Source organism: Neofelis nebulosa, chromosome 1 (assembly GCF_028018385.1).
Source record: "Neofelis nebulosa isolate mNeoNeb1 chromosome 1, mNeoNeb1.pri, whole genome shotgun sequence".
NCBI lineage: Eukaryota > Metazoa > Chordata > Mammalia > Carnivora > Felidae > Neofelis > Neofelis nebulosa.
The window spans coordinates 163,796,597-163,821,059 of NC_080782.1; the positions used below are offsets into that span (position 1 = coordinate 163,796,597).

Here is a 24,463-nt window from a genome sequence, read left to right on the forward strand (position 1 = left end):
CGGCCTCAGATGCTGCATCACGGGCCCGGCACACAATGGGTCACCAATCGATCTCAATCCAGGGGGTGAGAACTCCTGTATTTATTCTCTGAGCAGCCTAGTCAAAACAACTCCATTTCTTTTAATGGCGAAAACAATGGGATTTGTTTGATTTCAGAAGTAGATTTCCAAGTTCAGGGTTCTGTAGAAGTACATTGTGAATTGATCAAAAAGGCAAACGAGAGGCGTCAATAATTAGCTCATCAGAAAGGAATATGTCATGTATGCACACAGACGTGCACAGAGACACATAATGCCCGTATTTCTCTGTGCAAATGAGGTCAAGAACAACCACAAAGTTCATATAGAAGCAATAACACACTAGAAAGTATGTGATGAGCCTGGAGACATTGTGCTTCATATATGAACTAGGATGCTGTTGATTTTTTTTTTAATGTTAATTTATTATGAGAGAGACAGAGTGCAAGCTGGGTAGGGGCAGAGAGCCAGAATCTGAAGCAGGTTCCAGGCTCTGAGCTGTTAGCACAGAGCCTGACATAGGGCTTGAACCATGAGATGATGACCTGAGCCAAAGTCGGCTGTCTTAACCGACTGAACCACCCAGGCGCCCCATGGGATGCTATTGATTCTTAATGTGATAGTGATTTATGGCCAAAATCTCTTTGATAATTTAAGAGAGCAGTGACTTTGGACGCACTTGGGTTGGAAGTTGGAGGTACTTGGGTTGGAATCCAACAACCAGAAACAAGTAAAGGACAAGGAACCCGAAAGAATTGGGTTGTCACCTGGCATTTTCCCTGCAAGACATGACATGAATTGGAGTGGAGGGCAGTTCTGCCATTTTAACCCGAAAATCCACGCCGATGCTCTGAACTGTCAGTGACACCACCTGTAGAGAAAAACCGGGTCGTTGCCTGTTGGTCATGAATTTGGCCGATTGTGTCATTATGACTGTAATCTCCTAAAGATTCCAGGTTTTAGGTGTTGTTTGGCCAGGTCCTCCTCTGAATATTTGTATTGGCCTTTGGCTTATCCATACTTGATTTTGCCCAAGAACTGGCTCGCTTCACTGCATCCAGGGTATCTTCCTCCCCATGCCAGGTGCCTCATCCCGTCTTTATTCCTTAGTGTCCCCTTCGACCAGTGCCTTGTTCTCCCAGATGCAGAAATAGTAATGGGCTGCTCTAAAAATGAACCTTTGCTGTGCTCGCTTCGGCAGCACATATACTAAAAATGAACCTTTGCTTAGAAATTAGGGTAGACGTTTGAACTCTACAATGGGCAGCTCCTAGCAGAGATGCTCCAGTTTTTCCAGGAGAGGATTAGCTGCCATCTAGCACGTGAAGATGTCCATCAAAATGTGGAAATATAGCCGTTAAAAGCACAAGAGTGGTTTTGGTTTCCGAGGCGATATACCTCCCCAGAAAGTACTTGTTCTGAATCGTGTTCACAGTCCAGTTCACCCTGACTCCACATGGGTTCTCTTTAAACTCCATCCATGGTAGCAAAAGGTTTTCTCGAATTTTCTAGATATTAACATGCTTGCTGTGGGTGCTGTACCATTAAGAACCGTATTTTTGTTCCCACAAATCTCCTTGGGCTCTGTTGTACTGTGTGCACAGTGTCTCTCTGAGGAAATAAGAATTTAATGAACGTAAATGAGAAAGAGAAAGTCGGGGTATTTGTGTATCCTTCCAATGGAAGGATCAGGGAAATAGAATGAGTGCTCGTTTTCATATGTTATTTATTTCACTTTTATAATAAATTCTGAATGGCTTAAGTCCGCTTAATATTTTTCTTAATTCTCTTGGGAAAGGTCGGGGTTTCTGGAGTCATCACACATTTTGATAGCTACGGACATGTGTATGTGGATTAGCCCGTGTGGTTTTAGGAGTTGCTGGCAAACTGGAGGGTGTAGGAATAGGGTTCTGCTCAGGGACAGAGTGGGAGGTGTGGTTTAGAAATGATGGCTCTGCACAAACCAAACATGAGCAGCTGACCTCAGGGCCGCACAGGAACCTCAGAGGTATCGCGGGGCACCCTCTCTCGGCCACAGCGTAAATACCAGAGCTTGCCGCCGAGAAACCACTGCCTGACCACCAGGCGCTTCACTTCCTCCTGTGGTTTGCCCCATTTTCTCTCCTTTAACCATAAGTGCTGTGCTTGTGTGTTTAGGTGGGTCCTTCAGAAGTGCCACTACGGTTTGCAAAGTAGCATTTTTGGTTTACCGTCCATTATGCTCCATGAAAGCCCAACGAACTCGTGGAAGGTTTTAGTGGAGGTCTTGCTAAAATGTGCATGGGACCCAGAAATACGTCACGTAGCACACCCCCACACGGATCCCCGAGCTTCTGTCAAACGCAGAGAACCCCTGCTGTGAGGAGTTCGGTCACCCGCTGGGTGTACCATGTGACATTTCTGTTCACATTTTGCTTAGGTTTTCAACTCTGGTTTCAAAGATACAGATCAAGTAATAACATCCTTGGCGGTGGTGGGGGGGTGGGTGGGGATGCTTCGTCTGGGTGTGGAGGACTGGACCGAGACATCTGAGAATCTATCATTTATGAAGAGTGTAAATCTGCCTTTGAAAAGTGGCTTTACAGATGAGTCTGGTATCTGAGACTGAGCGCAGTTACAAAAATGACCCTTCGGCGTCATTCTGGCTGGGATTAGCCTCCGCGTGCGTGTTGTCCCAAAGTGCGTCCCGCATCTGACGCAACAGGTGAACAGCTGTGATGCCACTGTCCTGACAGGATGTTTTAGTGTCTCTGTGAGATGGAAGTAGCATTAAATCCGTGGACACTGTCATGTGCACTTATTTGCCGTGCTGTGTGGTTAGGTCGTACCCCACAAGAAGGACTATCTGGCACGGTCTTTGCTACTGAACACCCCATACGGCCTTCCCACGGTGGGGCACGGCGTCTCGCCATGCTGGGGAGGTGTGCAGAGTCTTACCCGTGTGGCCGAGAGCCGCATTCCCCACCGTGCCCTCCTGGGGTCTGGTCCTCTGTGATTCCTCTGTGATTCCTGCCTTCCTCTCCTTCCTCTGTGCATGGTTCACCTACTTCCTCCTGGAACGTCCACGTTTGCCCCTCCAGGCTGTGCCGTCTTCCCCGCCGCCTCCGGGAAGCCACCCGGAGCCACCCTGACGGGGCCTGGCCGCCAAGCAGTGACCTCTTTCCTCCCACTGGGTGTATCAGCTCAGTCCAAAATAAGTTTCTCCTTCTTGCGTTCTTGCAGAGGTAGTAACATGAATGCTCCTGACTTCTTTAGTTTGGGGTGTTTTTCTCCTCCTGGACTAGAACACGCCTGCAGGAAGGAGCTGTGCCTCGGGCACGGTCCCTCATGTCATTGAGGACAGTGCGTGAACATCACCCGGGCTTGTGTTCATGTCAGTGGCTCTCGGACATTTCATGGGCGACTGGCCGAGATGAATTTTAGGGATGGTCTGCTGGATCTATAGTATTTCTTGCTAAGAATTTACATGATTTCTTGCATCAATGAATAGGATTATGAATTAAGGTTTGATAAGAAGATATGAGATCTACACTTTGGCAGAGAATAAAATCTTAGCTTGAAATGAGGCTAATTGAGGGGCGCCTGGTGGCTCAGTCGGTTGAGCATCTGACCCTTGGTTTTGGCTCATGATCTCATGATCTCGCAGTCATGGGTTTGAGCCCCGAGTCGGGCTCTGCACTGACAGCTGGCTACCTGCTTGGGATTCTCTCTCTCCCCCTCTCTCTCTCTGCCCCTCCCCCCACTCATGCTCTCTGTTTCTCTCTCTCAAAATAAATAAACTTAAAAAAAAAAAGAAGAAATTGCTCTAATGGACAGAACTGCCAATGAAGAAAATGAAAATTGGTGACCATTTCCCATCATGAAACAAGACACATTGCTTTCTTGCCTCCTTTCCCCTCCCTTCCTATCTTTCCCCTCCCCTCCCCTGTCTCTCCACTCCCCTTCTCCTTGTCTTCCCCTCCTTGGGATTGGGCTCTTTGGAGAATATCCTTTCCCTACTCCACACCTGGTGGAGCTGTAGCTCCTGTGACCCTCAGTCCCTGACCCCTCCCTCCCCTCCTCTACCTCGTCCTGCCCCACCTCCTCTTCTCAGAGCTGCCTCCTTCCCTTCCCTCCCCCTGTCGCCTGCCTCCCTCAGGGCCCTTGTGCCCACACTAACCTCACTGCCAGCAGGGAGGGAATTTCTCTCTCTCGGTTCAGAACTTTTCAACGTCGAATGGCACAGAATCCCCTCTGCGGGCCATCCAGGACCCACCAGCTGGCATTCACCCAGCCTCTCCAACATCTTTTCTGTGACACCCTTACCTTATTTAGGGCTGCCTCTGAAGCCTTGGCACCTGACCTTTCCTCCATTGAGAGCAGGCTCAGGCCTGAGCGTTGGGTCACCTCTGTGTGTGACTCCTGGAGAGCGTGAGTCCCGTCTGAGCCCCCCTTTCACCCTCTGAAGTAGGAGGACAGAGCCCAGCATGTAAGTGTGCTCATCAGATCCTTACGGAGGGGAGGGCGAGGCCTGTGCGGCCAGTGCACCAGACCACGGTGTGCCCAGAATTCCCTAGAAAAGGAGAGCTTCCTGCCTGCTTTGACAAGGAGAATGTATCCTGTTAGGATGGAAACAGAGCGTCAGGGAGTGTCACTCAACTTGGATCACATTCCAAGAGACTGGAGGAGGTTGGTGGTGTCGCTAATCTTGGGAGAAATTAGCAAGCATTTAAAATATTTAATTGTCGCAGGAAAAAAAAAAAACATGGCAATCTTGTGGCCGCTGGTTTAGTCAAGCTCTGGATTCAAGTCGCAGGTCAGTCACAACGGTGATGCTTCGCTGGTCACTTGGGCTTTTGTGTGTCCATTTTAAGTGTGTTACGAACTGTTGGTGTCCCTAGAGGACCAGGATGTGGAGCACGATGGGGCACGATGGGTGACATAGAACCCTGACCCCACCTTTCAATACACAGTATAATGCGGGTCTCCGTGCCTGAGTGCTGGTTATCCGTTACTTCCCTAGAACACGTGGAGCCTTCGGGAGATCTCTTTAAAGAGCCCTGTTGATGGGAAAACTGCCCAGCATAAATCCCTCTTGACAGCTGCCCAGTAGACATGCAGCGGGGCTTTTGGCGGGTCCGCTTGTTGGGAATTTTTTATTACCGTGGTAAAATGCAGTGCATTTTCTGGGTCATGATAGGAGAAGCATCTGAAGTTCACTGAATGCTGTTTTGATTTCACATTTAGGTGCAGTTAGGAGTTTTTTGGAAGGTATAGTGCCGGTGAAGGTGCTGGGTGGGGGTGGGCTGAGCAGGGGCTTCTCGCGGCCGGGCCGTCCGTCCACCTTCCTGCGGAGGCATGGTGGCCTTGCCACAGTATCGTGGAGGAAATGTGTTCATGTGATGTTGCCAACACTGTGATACAAGGTGTGGGGAGAAATACTGTGAATCTGGGATTCAGGTTCAGGGTGAGCACAAGAGACCGGCAGCAACATGGTCCAAGGGACCACTTTTATTTTTTGAAGTTATTTATTTTGAGAGAGAGAGAGAGAGAGAGAGAGAGAGAGAGAGAGAGCAAGCAGGGGAGGGACACAGAGAGAGGGAGAGAGAATCCCAAGCAGGCTCCGCATGGTCATCGCAGAGCCCAACGCAGGGCTCAAACCCACGAACTGTGAGATCATGACCTGAGCCTAAATAAGAGTCAGATGCTTAACTGACTGAGCCGCCCAGGCGCCCCAAGGAGCCCCCTTTGAGGGTTCTTGCTGTCCAGGCCGAGAGCAAGCAGGACGGGGCCTGGGGCTACCCACTTCACATCCCCTCCTGCCTCCTCTCTCTCTGTCCCCTTTCCTCCCTTCCTCTGCGTCTGTGTTTCCTCTCCAGCCCTTTAGGGCATCCTGGAGCGCAGCCCTGTCTTGCTTCTCCCACCCCAGGGGCATCGGATCATACCGATGGGTGTGCGGAAAGCACACAGCACTTCTGCTTCAGAACATGCTTCTGAATTACATGTGAATCCTGGAGACCCCATGAACAGTAGATTAAGCACTCTTCTATTTATGACCAGGAATTAATGAAGAAGGCACCTGTTACACCCAGCTGTCGGGATTGAGGTCGTCCAGGCAATGTGCTGTCACTTTAAGACCGTGATTATAGATTGATTGGAGTCAGAGTCCCTGGCCTCCGGAAGAGTAAACACAGAAGCTGGGAAGGGCCGGGGCTCTGCAGGGAGTCAGCTACGCCCTTTTCGCCCAGACCTCCAAATTCGACTCCCCACCAGCCTCAGGAATGTGTGTTGTCACTCATCACCTGCCCAGCTGGCACCAGTGCCCACCCCGACCAGCCTCCCTTGCCAGCTCTCCCTCATTCTGCTTTGTTCCTAGGATAGCACATCCTCTTGAAGCATGTGTTTGGGGCTCTGTCTCCACAGCTGCCAGTGTCCCCCTTGTGCCCCAACACCCGCGTCCCACACCCCAGGGCCGAGTGCCCTTTTGCTCCGCTTTGTTTCCCCTTCACCTCTTTCTTCGCAGCAGCACTCCCTCCCCGTGTTCTGCCCTCCCCCTCCAGGCCAGCACCCCTCAGTCTGTCACCTCTATACTGGGACCTGCCCTGGAGATCCCTCTGCACTGGGACAGGGCGCAGGGCCCCCGCCTCTGCATCTGTGGGACTCCGCTCCCCTCTCTTGTAGGAGGCGACACCTTGTCATCTCACGCCTCCTCATCCCGCTTGCTAACGTGCTTAGTGCTACGCGCGCCTGGCCTGTGTCAGGTGCGGCAGGTGCCACACTCCGACCACCCATCAGGTCAAAGATGAGTCACGCTGGGGACTGAGACCAAGTGTGGGTGAATGGGCGGCTCAGGCCCACGAGGGAGCGGCTGCGTCCTGTGGACTCGCCCCCTGTGGGCTGGTCTGGGGCTTCAGAAATAAAGGCGGATGTCTGACAGGCAGTGGCCAGACCAAGGCATGGAAGCAGTCAAGTCTGCTTTGTGTTTTGGAGCCACAGCGAGAGGAAGGATGAAAAACAAAAAACAAAAATAGCCAGAAGAGCCCCACGGACTTCAGCCCAACAGAGGCTTGCGCATTTTCCCAAAGCTGGAGAAAATAGTCCAACTTTTTTTTTTTTCCCCTAGCCTGGCTGGGTGAAACGTTCTGGGCTTCAAAGGGTGGCTGGGAAATGTGCGTGTGGCACTCGGGAAGGGGTCTCCGAGGAGGCGACCGGGCCAACACGGTGTGTGTGTGTGTGGGGAAGTTGAAGCAGTGGGGCGGGGCCGGCTGGAGGGGTTCGGGAGCTGGGGGGACAGTAGCCAAGAGCAAGAGTTTTATTGGGGGAGGGCTCCTTCCCTCCCCCCGCAAGTAGGAAATGTGTTCCCTCTGTGGCCAAGGAGCCCCTGAGTCCACACCTTCACCCAGGACGGCCTCTTGCCCTGGAGGAACATTCGGGGAGCGACTCAGTGGGAGGACCCCTGGGCTGGAGACTCACATCACCTCCCCGGAACTGGTGAGTCAGCAGCACCAGGGGGAGCCCCTGGCCTCCCGGTTCTGGCCTCAGCCTTGCCCCACCCATGTGTCCCAGGGGACACGCCGGCCCACCAACTCATTTCACACAGAGACCTCTGAGCCACTGTCACGGGGCCGCTAATTATAGTCACATCTGCTTGCAGCTGGACAAGACATGACCTGGAGGTGAAGCAAGGCCCCAGCCGTTCCCTCTGGCCCATTCCATTCCCCAGGCGGGGACCTTGAACGTCCACCCCCACCGAATGGGAGAAGGGGCGGAAAAGACATGAAAATGAGACCACATAGATCGTAGGGTGGGTGACATCTGCACAGACCCATGATCCCAGGCTGACGGTCAGGCGAGCCAGGCAGACACCCCCCCACCCCCACCAGCTTCCTCCGCGTGCGGTTTTGCTGGGAGCCCCCGCAGACCCCACGGGCCCCAGCCTCCCACGCACTGCGCTTACTCAGACGTGCTCATGTCACAAGTTCAGTTTGTTTCTCAAAGGTTTCATGCTAATTTGTTTTTTTGCCAAGAATGCATCAACACTTGCAGTTGTTTTCAAATGGGAACAGAAAAATTTTGTAAGTCCAGAAAGTAGTAAGGGTATTTGGTTTCCATGTTTTCCATGATTGAATGAAACAGAAATGTTGTTTTAGTTAAACGAAATCCTCCCTTCCATTGAACTAACGACGCAGGATAATTTTCACATCCTTTGAATTGCATCTAACGTTTATCAAAACAAAACGAGGCCGATATAATAAAACACACGCAGATAAGAGAACATGGATGGAGAGCCCCTTGGAGATTAATCATCCTTACATCCATAATGCCAAACATAGTTCTGGAAGTTCAAAAATGCTGCACAAATGTAAGCTTTTGAGAAATTGCTATTTGCACTGTAACATCTGGCCTCTATTTCGCTCTCCAGTTTGCTAATAAGTTTTAAACTTTTGGGGGGGGGTAAATTTTATTGAAGAAACGTGTGAAATGATACGGACACAGTTGAGTGCATCTTGCACAAACAGAACACACCCACCAAACAGAAGCCTGGAAACCCCTTGGTCCCCCCTTCCCCTCACCGACAGCCCCTGGGGGTAGCCAGCATTCAACTTAATTCTGTTTAGTTTTTAGCTTTGTATCAATGGACTCACCGGGCTCGCTCTGCTGTGCCGGGCTTCCCTTCGCTCAGTGTCGTGTGTGTGAGGGTCCCCCGTGTTGTGGTTGCCCACGCCCATGTGTAGAGGGCTCCCCCTGAATATGACCATTCTTGAATATGCTTTATCTGATTTGATTGAAATACAACAAAGTACAAAAACTGTGAGTTCCCAGCTCAGTGACCTTTTGCAAATGGGAACCCCTGCCCCGTGTAGACACCCGACTCATCAAGCAGATACCATGTCCGGCACCCAGGAACCGCCCTGGGTTAGGCGACCCCCCACCTTTTGGACTTTTTCACCCTGGATAGTTTCACCTGTCCTTGAAGTCAGTGCAGCGGGACCAGTGTGTGTTCCTCTGAGAGTTAAGGTTCTCTTTCAGGGCTGTCCCGTCTGGGCAGTGGGTGCGTGGAGGTGTGGAGGGCCATTTTGCAGAACCTCGTGGCAGTAAGCAGCATTTAAGATGTTTTAATGTCCAAAAAGAAGGTGGACTCTTGATGCGTTTCTTTTGGTGGTCCTCTCTGATTGACCACATCAGCACTTTCCTGGTAATGAAATAGAACGAAAAATAACGGAACGGCAAAGATCAAAGTCTGGTAGCATGTGATAAGGGCAAATGTGGTTAGCTGCGCGTGAGCGTGTCTCTCGATGATGTCCCCGCAATGCACGTGAACACACACTTGTGGGGCACATGCCAGGCGTGGAATCATCTAGGAAAGCCCCCGTGTGTATGTTCAGGCCCTGAGACACTGCCGAACAGTTGTCCAGCATTTGACAGTCCCATGGTGGGGGGAGGGGGAGGTAGGAGAGCCCCACTATTCATTCCTGCACACCTTTAATTTCTGCCCTAGCAGCTCTGAAATACATGCCTTTGTCTCCACATATTTCTTTGGTTGGATAATGATTCCAAAGCTTCCCTGAAGAAGTGCTACAACCAGGAAGAAAATCGGGATGGTAATATCACCACAAAACTATTCTGACATTTTGCACAGCATGGGGAATGTACAAAGGAATTTGAAAGATAAGCTGTTTAGACTTGGCAGATGTCCACATGTCCCTATTTGGTGGGATGGGAAACACATAAAACTTGTGAAAGCAGTGATGTCAAAGGTCTACCTTCCATCAGAAGCAGGAAAGAAGCGGGGAAATGGAGGACTTCATTGTTAAACCCATTCCGAATATGCCTTTCCTGCAAAAAGTTATGTCACAGCTGGCAGATCAGCGGGACCAAGCGTATGTATGGGCTTGCGCTCTGTCTGTCTCTCACCCACACCCCTCACTCCCCACTCACACACGCGTGCATGCACACACACGCAGAGCACTTGGCATCCTTCGGTTAAGCAGAAAGGCGCTCTCCAAACTGAATCCGCGAACCTCCCCCCTCCCTGCATTCCCACAGGGAAGTCACTTTAATGTTGAGGAGACCTCCCTGTTGGTCTGAAGATCAGAGAAGGGCCGGAAATAGGCTTCATTTCAAGCTAGAGTCACTGACCTCCACGATCTCCTTCCTTCTTTGGCACTAGGACTGCAAATCCTAAATCTTAGGGAATTTTTAGAACTTAATGTACTTCATAGCACTCATGCTGGAAATTGGGGCATGAAAGAAAATGTATATAATATTAATTAATTTGTCATGTCCTGAAATGTATAAACAGACTGGACAGGGGCACCTGGGGGGCTCAGTCGGTTAAACGTCCGACTTTGGCTCACGTCATGATCTCGCGGTTTGTGGGTTCGGGCCCCACGTTGGGCTCTGTGCTGACAGCTCAGAGCCTGGAACCTGCTTCAGATTCTGTGTCTCCCTCCCTCTCTGCCCCTCCTCTGCTCATACTCTGTCTCTCTCTCAAAAGTAAATAAAATATTTAAAAAAAGAGAGACTGGAACAGACTAGAAGAGACAGTTGTTCTAAGTTGTTCTAAAGGCTATGTTGTTGTACCATTGCTTTCAAATTTTATCATTAATTGGCCCTTAAAGTGGCCACTGAAGTTGTGTGTGGACACGTTTGTCTGCCAGACTCCATCTAGAACAAATGTGTTTTTTCTGTTTAAAATGCAGTTAATTCAATTCAGCTCCCACTGGACGTAACTTCTTACAATCCCATGGTGGGTTATTGGCTGTGGGTCCTGCCGGGAAGAGGCCAGGAAGATCATCAAGAGGGATGTGGTTTTAATTAAGTTGTTCTGCACCGTTAGGGGGTTAGGGGTATAGATACGATGTTTCCCCCCTGAGAGCTGGCTGGGATTCTATTCTCCCCGTGTCTAGGTGCCCCCCCCTGTGTTGGCCATGGAGATCCCACTTCTGCAAGAGAAACCAAGACCCACAGCCCCCAAAGACCAAGAATTTGGGGTCTTCAGCCACATTCCACATGTTCGAGTGGAGAACGTCTTTGACCAGCTTCCTCAGCCGTGACCTCTTGGTTTGAGCACTGCTCAGCAGGAAAGCACAGGCTTTCCTCCTAACTTGGAGCTGACTTACTCGATGCTTGCACCCCAGTGAGGGGAAAGGCACAAGAAAGAAGTAGGAGTACTTCACAGAGGGTACAGATTTTTCCCATTCTAGAATCTGGAACAGATGGATGGGAGCTAGTTGATGGGGCCCCAGACACTGGTAGAAATGAGCATCCCTCATAAAGTCCTTCGACGTGTGGCTGGTAGGGAGCTGTTGGAGTCGGTGAGACCCCTGCACACCATGATTTTGCTGCAAGGTCCAGATGCAAAATGTGCTTCCTCAGGAAATCATGACATTTGTGACGCCATGTTTAACATGTTAGGTGGGTCACCAGTGAAATTATGGATCCGAGTAACTTACATAGTTCATTTGCCCTTTTAAACTTAGTGATTCACAGCAGAGAGTTGGGATGTACATTACTTAAGGCTCTTACTTTATTTAGCTATTTCAAAATCATGCATTACACCTGATTAAAAAGGGATCCTTAGAGGGGTGCCTGGGTGGCTCTGTTGGTTAAGCATCCGACTTCGGCTCAGGTCATGATCTGGCTGTTCCTGGGTTCACATCGGGCTTTGTGCTGACACCTCAGAGCCTGGAACCTGCTTCAGATTCTGTGTCTCCCTCTCCTTCTGCTCCTCCCCTGCTCGTGCTTTCTCTCTCTCAATAATAAATAAACGGTTTTTTTTTTAAAGGGATCCTTAGAGCACCATTGGTATTCTTTTTAGCAGCATACCCTTAAATCACAACTAAAATACCTCGTGTGCCATGGTGATATCCAGCATGGACCATTATGTGCCGACAATGTTAAGAACCAGAATGGTGATATTTCAAAACAGATTTTAGGGGCGTCTGGCCGGCTTAGAGGACCCTGAGACTCTTGATCTTGGGGTCGTGAGTTCGAGCCCCACGCTGGGTGTGGAGATTACTTAAATAAATAAAAACTTTTTAAAAAGCAAAATAGATTTTATTTAGCAAAGTAAACATGCATTTTTTAATTTTTTTAGTCTAAAAATTAGTTTTTTTTTAAATAGGGCCATTTACGTAAAATTCTAGGCCACCCAGAAAGTGAAACAAAAATCATGGTCTAAAAATGCCTTTTGTTCTGAAAGGCTGACCGTAATCTAGGTATTATCTGGAAGTCCTTTGGAATTGCCTTGTAGGGCCAGCACTGGTAATAAAAATTTCCTACAAGAATAAATCAGAAAGGAGCCATGAATGTCTTTTGTCTAGGATTTTTTTTTTTTAATTTTGCTTGATATACAGTATGAGGTGGTGGGGGCAGGGTGGGGATCTTTTATTCCTATAATAGAGCCCGTGATAAAGGCTCTAAGTCCTGTATTTCTTGTCTCAGATTGCCCTGAGAGTTTGTCATGACCCGAAGCCTTGCCCGGGATAAAACTGCCCATTTGTTTACCCATGCACGCTGGCTGTGTTTCTGTAGCAAAGGCACCAGAAGCACGTTGACCCCAGCGTCCACAGTCGTGGCCCTGTAACCTCTTATCTGGTGTCCCTTGCAATTAAAGCATTTGCTGAGAGCTGAAGGGAACAGTTCCAGGAAATTCATGTTTATAACTTCCTCAGACTGAACGGAGATAAGCTTCTGAGATTTTATCAACATTTCAGAAGAGAAAACCCAGAAAGACCAAATAGCCATTTTTGCCTCAGCCACATGATCCTTTGCCTAATCTGGAGTTTAGAAGAAACCATACTGAGCTGGGAGTAGAAAAGCCCGCCTTCCCGCTTCAGGCTGTTGTTGGGTTTTGGCCAACGAAGCCTGGGTGGTAGGTGGACCTCTCTTTCCTACCAGATAAATGAGTAGCCTGGGTGATTTTCCCTTCTGGCATCTGTAGGAGTGGGATGGGGTTAGCAGAGTTTAAAGAGCAGAGGCGTGTTCCTGAACCTGGTTCAGGAGCAGGAGTTTATAGGGCTGGGCTGGGAGCCGGCAGTGGGGGGCCGGGGGGGGGGCGGGTAGGCTGATCCAGAGCCCTAGCGACTGTCCTGGACAGGCACCCTGTTCTGGTCTGGGGGTTCACCCAGCACCCCCGGGAGCCCCCTCCTCCCTGGCCGGTCCCACTCTCCTCACCCAGTTTCCTCTTTGGAGTACTTACCCACAGTGCTGTTAGTTAGGCAGTAATATGTTGGGAGCTGATATACCCGTGTCATTGGATTGCTCTCTACACCTGTTATTTAAGGTTGGTTAAATGGCCACCACCAGCAGCAAGCCCACAGTAACTGGGTAGGCACTGCTCTATTTCCTCAGTTCCAAGACGCCCATTTATTAATGCATTAAGTCTGAAGCTCCAGTATATCTTCACGATGGATGATGTGTCATTGTGTAATCCGTGCTATTCTTTATCTCTTGGCGTGAGTCTTACAACCCGTGTAGTCTCAGATGAGATACAGTCTGTGTCAAGCTTGGTGTGATTCTGGGCCTGCCCCCCAAATGTTCTCAGGTCCTGGGGAGGCAGACGAGTAGAGGGTTGTGAGGGGCATGGGACAGGTGTCTCGGGAGAGGCCTGTCACCCCACTGTGGGAGCCCGGGTGGGGTGCAGCCACCTGTAATGTGGGGAGGAGGCAGGAGACAGTGATGTTGTTAGGAACATCTCTTGGGTCTCTGAGTACTTGGATTTGGGCATTTTGGATGAACCTTCTGGAGCACAGGCTTAAGATTTTGGCTTCGTGTCTTTGGAAAACTCTGAGTGGTCACCAAAACCCAGATTGTGAAGCAAAACTATGCACGTGGCTTGATGTAGGATGTTAGGAGGTTATGAGATTGCACGCTGATGACTGCCACACGTGTGAGTCAGGGAAAGAGAAAGACCATCATCTACGGAGTCTGTTTGGACTGTGGTCAATTGTCCCCATTTCCAAAATATAAAATTAATAACAGCTCACTGTCTTGGAGGCACTTGTTCAGGTTTCACTTTATGAAATAAATATCCCCAGATGTAGTTGTTTTATGCAGAAGATCTCCACGGCAACAGGGCTAAGGCTTGAGGATATCGTTAAAGAAACAGACTTCACGTGATCACAGTTCTATTAATAGTATTGTTTTCTTTCTGAGAAATGATCTCTTGAAGCAGAATTGAAGCACACATTGTATCTCAGACTTAATACACAGCCTCTAACAAAGCGTATTAACTAAAGTTTTTCTTGTCACACCCCCTTCCATTCTGTCTCCAATACCTGTGTCTGTCTTGGGTTAAAATTTGGGTTTGGCTAAGGAACTTGCGAATGTGCGTAAGCACCTTCATACTTTTATCTCTTAATGTGCTGGTAGTTTTATGGAATGGAAGTTGGTGGTGGGTTCTAATTTCAACCTTGTCCTAGCATGTTCTATTCAAGCTCCAAAGTCAGTTCTTGCATCTGAAAAGTGGGGATGGTAGCACTTACCTCAAAATAACCGTCAGCTGATTAAATAAGATGATGGCAAATTTTGAACACGTTAGTTCCCTTCCCTTCCAGCTTTCTTTTCTTATAGGATGCTAGTTTAGTTTAGTTTAGTTTAGTTTTTCATCAGAACAGGTGTATTCCTTAATCCCCATTCCCCCACCCGCCTCCCCTCTGGGAACCATCAGTTTGTTCTCTGTAGTTAAGAGTCTCTTTCTTCCTTTGTCTCTCTTTCTTTTTTTCCTTTGCTCGTTTGTTTTGTTTCTTAAATTCCACTTACAAATGGGATCATATGGTATTTGTCTTTCTCTGACTTATTTCACTCGGCATTATACTCTCTAGTTCCATCCGCATCTATGCAAATGGCAAGATTTTATTCTTTTTATGGCTGAATGATATTCCACCGTATGTATACATCACCTCTTCTCTATCCTTCATGTATCGATGGACACTTGGGCCGCTTCCATATCTTGGCTGTTGTAAATAATGCTGCAATACACATAGGGGTGCATGTATCCCTTTGAATTAGCGTTCTTATATTTTTTGGGTAAATACCCAGAAGTGCGATTGCTGGATTGTGGGGTAGTTCTATTTTTAACTTTTTGGGGAAACTCCATACTGATTTCCACAGTGGCTGCACCAGTTTGCGTTCCCACAAAGGTGCACGAGGGGTCCTTTTTCTCCACAACCTTGCCAGCACTTGCTGTTTCTTGTGCTTTGATTTTAGCTGTTCTGACAGGTGTGAGGTGATATCTCACTGTAGTTTTTTGGTTTATATTTCCTTGACGATGAATGTTGTTGAGCATCTTTTCATGTGTCTGTTGGCCATCTGGATGTCTTCTTTGGGGAAATGTCGGTTCATGTTTTCTGCTCAAGTTTTAATTGGGTTGTTTGTTTCTTTGGGGTGTTGAATTATATCAGTTCTTTATATATTTTGCATACTAACCCTTTATTGGATATGTTGTTTATAAATATCTTTTCCCATTCAGTTGGTTGCTTTTTAGTTTTGTCGACTGTTTCCTTTGTTGTGCAGAAACTTTATTTTGATGTAGTCCCAATAGTTTATTGTTGGTGTTATTTCCCTTGCCTCAGGAGACATATCCAGAAAGATGTTCCTATGGCTGTTGTCAGAGAGGTTACTGCCTGTTGTCTCTTCAAGGATTTCTGTGGTTTCAGGTTTCACATTTAGGTTTTTAGTCCATTTTGAGTTTATTTTTGTGTATGGTGAAAAAAAAGTTTCATCCTTTTGCATGTGGCTGTCCATTTTTCCCAACACCATTTGTTGAAGAGATGGTCTTTTCCCCATTGTATATTCATTCCTCCTTTGTGAAAGATTAATTGACCATAGAATTGTGGGTTTATTTCTAGGCTTTCTATTCTATTCTTTCTATTCTAGTCTAGTCTAGTCTAGTCTATTCTTTCTATGTCTGTTTCTATGCCAGTACCATACTGTTTTGATTATTACCACTTTGTAATGTAACTTGAAGTCTGGAATTGTGATACCTCTGCTTTTGTTTTTCTTTTTCAAGATCGCTTAGGTTATTTGGGGCCTTTTGTGGTTCCATACAAATTTTAGGATTGTTTGTTCTAGTTCTGTGAAAAATGCTGTTGGTATTTTGATAGGGATTGCATTAAATGTGTAGATTGCTTTATGTAGTATTGACATTTTAACAATATTTGTTCTTCCAATCCATGAGCATGGACTATCTTTCCATTTCTTTGTGTTGTTTTTAGTTTCTTTCATCCGTGATTCATAGTTTCAGGGTACAGGTCTTTCTTTCACCTTTTTGGTTAAGTTTATTCATAGGTATTTTATTTTATTTTTTTGGTACAATTATAAATGGGATTATTTTCTTAATTTCTTTTTCTGCTGCTTCATTGTTAGTCTTCATTATATTGAGGTATCAGAGGGTTTTATATCATGAATGGATGTTGTACTTTGTCAAATGCTTTTTCTGCATCTGTTGAAATGAACGTATGGTTTTCATCCTTTCTCTTGTTGGTATGATATATCATGTTGATTGATTTGTGAGTATTGAACAACCCTTGCATCCTGGGAATAAATCCCACTTGATCGTGGTGAGTGATTTTTTTAAAGGTATTGTTGGATTCAATTTGCTAATATTTTGTCGAGGAATTTTGCATCTATGTTCATTAGGGATATTGGTCTGTAGTTCTCTCCCCCTTTTCTTTTGAGGTGTCTTTATCTGGTTTTGGTATCAGAACGATACTGGTCTCAAGAATAAATTTGGAAGTTTTCCTTCCTCTTCTAATTTTTGGAGTAGTTTGAGACTAGGTATTAACTCTTCTTCAAATGTTGGTAGAATTCGTATGTGAAACCAGCTGGTCCCAGACTTTCATTTGTTGGGGTTTTTTTGATTACTGATTCATTTTCATTTCTGGCAATTGGTCTGTTCAAATTTTCTATTTCTTCCTGCTTCAGTTTTGGTAGATTATATATACATCTAGGAATTTATCCATTTCTTCTAAGTTGTCCAATTTGTTGGCATATTATTCTATTCTGTTTTATTGGAATAATATATTAATATTATGTCCTAATATAATGATTTAATAGAATTAATATTATATCATAATATTTTATTACAATTGTTTGTATTTCTGTGGTATTGGTTGTTATTCTCCCCTTTCATTAATTACTTTATTTAGATTTTCTCTCCTTTTCTTGATGGATCTGGCTAGAGGTTTATCAATTTTGTTGATCTTTTCAAAGAAGCAGCTCCAGGTTTCATTAATCTGTTCTCTTGTTTTTTTAGTTTCAATTTATTTCTGCTCTAATCTTTATTATTTCCTTCCTTTTGCTGGGTTGGGGTTTTGTTTGTTCTTCTTTTTCTAGCTCCTTTACGTGTAACATTAGGTTGTTTATTTAAGATTTTTCTTGCTTTTTGGTGTAGGCCTGTGTTGCTGTAAACTTTCCTCTTAGAACCACTTTTGCTGTGTTCCGAAGGTTTTGTACCATCATGCTTTCATTTTCATTTGTTTCCATGTACTTTTTTTATTTCTTCTTTGATTTCTTGATTGACCCATTCATTGTTTAGTGGCGTGTAATTTAACCTCCACGTATTTGTGGTCTTCCCAGATTTTTTCTTGTGGTTGATTTCTAGTTGCATTGCATTGTGGCCAGAAAAGATACATGGTATGATTTCAATCTTTTTGAACTTGTTGAGACTTGGTTTGTGGCCTAATATGTGATCTATTCTGGAGAATGTTCCTCTTCTCCAGCTTTTATTACATGCTTGGGTTCTTTTCATTCAAGCTTTAACTGAATTGAAAATCAGTTCTCTAAGGTTGGGCTTAAAATAAGCTCCTTCATTTATTTCCTCTTTGCACAAACATTTTTTGCATACTTGTGTGTCCTTGGGAATTTGGAGGACAAAGCATGGACTCTGCTTTCCTGGGGCCTCAGTTTCCCTGGTCTCTGGTCTGAAACTCCTTAATCAGTATCATAGCCTTGCAAATATGGGTGATGCCCTGTTAAAATCATCCCTGGAGAGGCGATTCCAAAAAGTATAAATAGAAGCCTTCAGTTTGTGGAGCAAGTAATGCTTTGATTTGCTCTACTCCAGGATTACTATTTCATCTATGAGGGCAAGAGAGAGGAGCCAGAGGCTACGTACATGATAACCCCATGAGAGCAAGTGCAGATCTCACATTTTGAGGTCATACTCCTCATAACAGGGTAGGACGTTTCCCATAAATAGGTGAAGATGCCAAAATCATTTCAATTCAAAAAGTGACCTCAATTTGCAAGAGTTCTTCTATTTAAAGACGTTTTTCTCTTCCTTCCAGGGCGGTTGTGCTGGCTCTGGCTGCGGGAAGTGTGACTGCCATGGAGTGAAGGGACAGAAGGTAAGTGGCCAAAACTTAAATGGTAACAGTTTGTTTTGAATTGCCATCGATATGGAAATCATGAAAAACTGCATTAAACCTAGCCAAATCATCAGCAGTTCATCTTAAAGCCTTATTACTTACTATTTTGATAATTTCCCCAGAGTGATTCAAATGAAGCAAAACCAGGCTTAACATTATGTCTAGGGGATCTCAGCAGCAGCTCCCCAAAGACTGTGATAATTAGTGGCAGTTAATGCAGAAAAACGGATTCGGTTTCTTTCCTTTTTTGACTCAAGAAGGGACACGTGTATCGGCAGAAAACCTGTCAAGTCAGTAGTATTCTTTGGAACCCATGTGTAAGAACGAAACTTAGCACGTTTCTCAAAACAGAAAAAGTTTCTATTGCACCTAAGGGCTTCAGATCAGTATTTTTAACCCCACACTGGCCCAGAATTATTTATAAAAACAGTAAATATTTATTGTTCCCCAAATGTAAATTGAATTATATTTTTCTAAGCAAGTGTTCCTGCCTGTCATTTAAGAGTCACAGACCTGGGTAAATCCTTTTCTCTGGAGGGCAATCAATCTGTGCGTTTCAGTTGTTTGGAGAGAGGGTGTCTGCCTGGGTTTCCCTGGGGTCAGTGCAGCACCCTGAAACTGCGTGGTTCTGTACATCAGGTGTGGCCGTGAGAAGACATGGCCAGTAAGCCAGTTGGCCTGTGACGGGTGGGGGCCCGAGGCAGGCGGGGGTGTATGGAGCAGGGAGGCCCATGGACCACTGTCTGCTCCTCGGGCGCTGAGGGTGTCAGCCAGGCCTAGATGTCCATTCTCTACTTCATGGCCTGCTGCAGGCTTATCAGGTCACAGGCTCACACTCTTGAAATTCAGAGAATTTTACTGTACAGAAAATGGTTTGGTTTCTTTTTAGCTACTTGCTAAAGTACCAACATTATTATTAGTTTTTAAATACACTCATAGTTGGTGGTACCAGTATTAATGGATGGTTGTGTGGTTTTTTTTTAAAGTTTATTTTTGAAAGAGAGAGAGAGAAAGAGAGAGAGAGAGACAGAGTGTGATCTGGCAAGGGGCAGAGAGAGAGGGAGACACAGAATCCGAAGCAGGCTCCAGGCTCTGAGCTGTCAGCGCAGAGCCCGACGCAGGGCTCGAACTCACAAACTGTGAGATCACGACCTGAGCCGAAGTTGGGCGCTTACCTTCTTAACCAACTGAGCCACCCAGGAGCCCCAATGGATAGTTTAAAAAAACATTTTTTTTTTTAACATTTATTCATTTGTTGAGAGACAGAGAGCACAAGCAGGGGAGGGACAGAGAGAGGGGGAGAAATGGAATCCGAAGCAGGCTCCAGGCTCTGAGCTGTCAGCACAGAGCCCAACCTGGGGCTTGAACTCATGAAACGCGAGATCATGCCCTGAGCCGAAGTCGGATGCTCAACCGACTGAGCCACCCAGGTGCCCCTGGATAGTTTTTTGAACAAATGCAGTATGTGAAAATATATTGATAGCTTTCATTATCAACCATATCAACTATAATCCACCTTCATGGTCTGTTCATTTTCTTATTTGGGAAGTTTTTCTAGCTAGTTCCAGTGTGCATTTGCAAGAGTTATTTTATAGTGGGGGAAAGTATGTTCATACCACAAGGAATATCTCTCTCTCTCTGTCTCTTTCTTTTTTCTTTTGATCTAACTTGAGTTTTACACATAAGCACACTGAGCTAACAAAGACATTCTTAAAACTATAAAAAGTAGAACTTTCCTATGTCAACAAATAGGAACTGAAGGCCTGTATCAACATCACAGTGTTTTTCTTGTAACTTAAAGCATCAGGAGTTGGAGGGGAGGTGGCGGTAACGAGTCTCACTCTCAAAGAGAGCGGAGTCCATTCCCCTGACTTTCCCAATCTCCCCTCTCATCCAGCAGCTGCAGACTCCGGTGGTGGCCACCGCCCCCCTCCCCGCCCCCCCCCCCCCAGCGGCTCTGCTTTTTCAGACTTCCTATTCCATGCATATGCTTTCCAGCCTGACTCATTTTCATTTTTACCCCAAATCCACCCATTAATAACATGTAACCAGGCAGAATAATCTAGATACAGCTTTCCAGGTATTTTTGGCTGAGTTTTCCGTGACTTGAGAACAGCTACTCAGAGACTTGGTTCACTTTAGTTTGGATTTGGTTAAATATCTTTAGAGAAGGCGGGGGTCACCTCTGAGTCACGGCCAGCATCTAGCACCCAGCCCCGCAAGGAAAGGGTCTTTAAACATTTCTTTTCAAAAGTGAGCATCGAGGAAACCTTTGAGCATTGAGGGAACCCTTGAGGTGGCTGGTACACTCAGGTGAGGCCAGGTCTGTGTTTATCTCCACAAGGAAACATGCCTGCTTCCCACTTGAGCACTGGACGGTCAAAGGGAGGAGGCATCGAGGGCGAAGATGTGCCATTAGATTGTGCCCCTTTCTTGTGATGTGGTCTCAGGCGAGCCTCCCACTGAGACCAACCTGAGCCTTGAAATCAGAAAACCACAGAGCGCCCCCTTGGGGGTGGGGTGGGAAGAGTAGAATTCTCCTCTCCCCCCTTGCTGACCATCAAGAAGATTCCCAGCCAGTGGACCAGACATCTGGGATCCAGGGCCTCCGTGACCTTTCCTGGCTGGCCCTGCCCCTCAGCACCCTGTCTCTGCCCACTTGGGATTTTTTTGTCTTATTCCTAAAACAAGACTATTTAAAATGAAATACTTGTAAGCTGTAGGTTAAACCATTCTGAATTAATCTTTTAGAAGATTGTAATTTTCCAATGGATTCAGAAGGCCCCTTGAAATCTAGCTAAATGGTTTAGTATTATGTCTTTTCAACAAAAATTGAAGATGTGTCTTGAGCACAAATATTTCAGGCCCCACGTTTCACATAACATGACCAAGGAAGAGGTCCTTCCCCCCCGCCCCCCACGGAAAGAGGACATTTTAACCTCCACTCATTGTCTTGAAACTGATGTCGGTCAGTGTTAATGACCTGGAATACCTGAAGTGTGGTTGAGCCGGGATTTCAGATGTGGTTCCCCCTGTCATGCCCTCCCCCTCCCCTCCCCTCCCCTCCCCCTCCCATCCTGAGGTCAGACAACAGAGGATTTTATTCTCAGCTGGCACGTCAGTGACGGGAATTGGTCCTTCTCCACCGCCATCGCCCCCCGCCCATTCTCAGAGTGAGGCCTGGGCATGCTAACGGGGTTTAAATGCAAAATGAGCCAAGGGTGTAGAATCACAGCCCCTAGATCTAGCAGTTCGGATCACCGGCCTGCTTTGGAGCTCCTGCTGGATGGCTTTGCTTCTCCTCTGAGTTATTTTGCTATTCTCAAATGCCTGCAAGTCAGATGAATTTTGACCTGTTTTTTAAAAATAGGATAGTAGGAGCCACATAACTCTGAGACAGTTAAAGTTACCTAAGTGGGACAGAGTGTCAGCCGCCTTGGAAATGTGGAAATCGCTGTTTCTGACACATGTCTTTTCCACGTCTCCTCGAGGAAAACTTTCACATGCTGACTACTTAGAATCCACCGGCGGACCCTGGAATGTCTCCGGTCTCAGTTGCCAAACCTTTTCTGGCTAAGTCCTGTGTTCGAGGGAGATGTCATTCCTGGGCAGAATGTCTTCTATTCTCCAGTTGCCATAAGTGAGTGTCAGTGTAGGGGGTCTTTGGGCATGTTCTAATCTCAGTCATCAGGCTAACCCTGGGCGTCTTGCTCTGCATTCACGAGGCTTTCGCAGGACGTCAGGGGTCCTCGGAGATGTTTGTCTCCCCACTCTCCTGGCTGGCACGCGTATCTTCAGGTGCTTTCTCTTAGGTAATTCGGGTTTGTACCGGTGGCTTGGTGTTCCTCCGGAGGCCTCAGCCCTGTGGGAACGGTGGCTGCTTAACCTGATTAGCGTTTTGAATGCTTGCTTACTCAGAAACAGACAAAAGTTGAGCTCTTCTTTTGCTTGAGAACCTGCTTTTCGCAACTCCGTGAGATATTAGGAAAGGCAGCACATTCCGAAGAGTTACTGCTGTCTGCTTGGGAACTGGCTGTTTGTGTTTTGCCAACATAGAGCTTACAGAAGAAGTCTTTCAGATGTTTTGGCCCCGGGAGCCCCTGTTGATGTAAAGCACGCATTCTCTTCCGCGACCCCGCAGCATTCAAGACAGGGAGCTCCCCACCAAACCAGGGGTGAGAGGCGTGCAGATGAGGCGGATAGCGGAGTGGGGAGCAAGCCGCCGAATCGCAGGGGGCACAGAGAAAACAGGTGCCCCGGTTCTCAGAAAGGAGCGGCCCCGTGGCCCAGAGGTGGCCCGGGGCTGTGAAAAAAAGGGACCACTTCCCAGTGAAGTGCGGTGCAGACATATTCTGTGTCCACTCATGCACCTGACGTGCTTGCCTAGGGAGCAGGGTCACTCACAGGCATAAGGACACACACAGAGCTTACCCACACTCATCTGAGAAAATGCCTCTTGTGGCCAGTTGATAAGCGTATTGTTGAAAAGGCCTGATGGTTCCTAATCGGGTGACTCTGGCAAGGGGCTTTCCCCACCACGGTCTGAAGCAGGGTCTTCATGAAACAGAATTGTGGCATTTCTGTCGCCTAACAAGAACTGTGTGGGTGTCTCCTCCGTGTACTCTACCCTGCTGATGCCTCGCTGCTTGCCAGCAGCGTGGGGAAGAAGCCCCGTGTCCTGTGGTCGCTGGGTAGACTGTGAGTCAGAGCCCCGCTCCGCACGCGGGTCCTGCACAGTGTGATGCGTCATCAGCGAGGATAGCCCCAGATCACCCGCAAAGCAGAGAACTTTGAAAATGGAATTTCTGTTGGGCTGAAATGGGTGTCTTATCTGATTTGGAAGGGTGGAGGAGTCTGGCCAATCTGGAAGGCGTTCTGTGTTGGGCCCTGGAAATCTGGGAGGAAGTTCGCGTCACTCTTCTTGCGGGACACTCTTTTCTTTTATTACGGCGGATGGCTTGGGGCTTCGCCAGCCATTTAGTTCCCATATGTGTGTCACACAGTCAATAAATATCCTACATCGGGCCACCATATAAACCTGTCTGTCTACATCTTGACATTGAATTGTAGCATCTGCCATTCACAGCCGATCTTGGCAGGAGAGGAAAATCCTGGCTTTGGAATGTCAGAGCAAGGAAAAGGGTCGACGTGTATTGAACATCTATGTTGGGTCAGGCGCAGTGCTGAATTTTTTAATGCTTCTTCTTCTTTGTTTTATGGTTGAAGAAACCAGCGAATCCAGGGTTTCTCACTTTTGGCACTATTCACATTTTGGGTGGGCTAGTTTTTGTTGTGGGGGGTTCCTTTGCATGCAGGATATTTAGCAACATCCTTGGCCTCTGCCCACCAGATGCCACCAGCACCTTCTCCCCCATTTGTGGCAACCGGAAGGTCTCCAGGTTTGGCCAGATAGATGTTTCCACAGGGGGCGGGGGGGGGGGTGTGGATGGAGGGGAAGTAAAATCGCTCTGGATTGAGAGCCACTGAACTGGCCCCATCTCTTTTAGGGAATATAAGGCAAGGCAGTGGTCAGAGCACTTCTCAGTTTCCATTGTTCAAGATAAGAGGATCTTGATCTGGGGGATCCCAAGGAGAGGAATTTGGGGTCCAGAATATTGAAGTCTTGAGCAAGCTCCCGTTGCTTTAAAACTCAGTCCACGTGGGGTACGCTGCTCTCCTGGCCACCTGCCTAGGAAAGCAGACCTTCCAAAGCCTTTCTCTGGGCAGTGGTGATGGAACAGATTGCTGGAGAACCACAGAGAAATGGACGTATTCCTTTGGGGCCACGGGCAGACCTCCCAGTTCCAGTTCCAGATGAGCATCCACTGGGTTAAACAAACAAGCACAGGGAGCCACCTTGTCTGTGACACAGAGCAGGTCAGAGGTCGTGTGGCCACATCCCGAGTCCCTCTCCCCACCCGAGGAAGGTTAGGGGAAGTCCAGCCCAAATAATCAGCATTCGCTCCCATCCGGAGGATGTTCATTTCATACAGCATTCAGAATAAAGCCTTGAGGGGAGGGCGTATGGAAGGGAGGTTTCTCTGGCCAGCATTGGGACCCCTTCCTCCAGGAAGTCCTGGTGCATTCTCTGT

The 24,463-nt window shown here is 47.2% G+C and overlaps 1 protein-coding gene across 1 annotated transcript in view; it reads left to right on the forward strand.

The window, feature by feature from the left end:
* The window catches only part of COL4A1 (collagen type IV alpha 1 chain), a 154,353-nt gene that overhangs the window by 46,148 nt on the left and 83,742 nt on the right, over nt 1-24,463 (forward strand). The window contains exon 2 of the mRNA XM_058742766.1: nt 18,291-18,350. Within this exon, the coding sequence (XP_058598749.1) occupies nt 18,291-18,350 (60 nt within the window). The remainder of the gene's footprint in view (nt 1-18,290; nt 18,351-24,463) is intronic.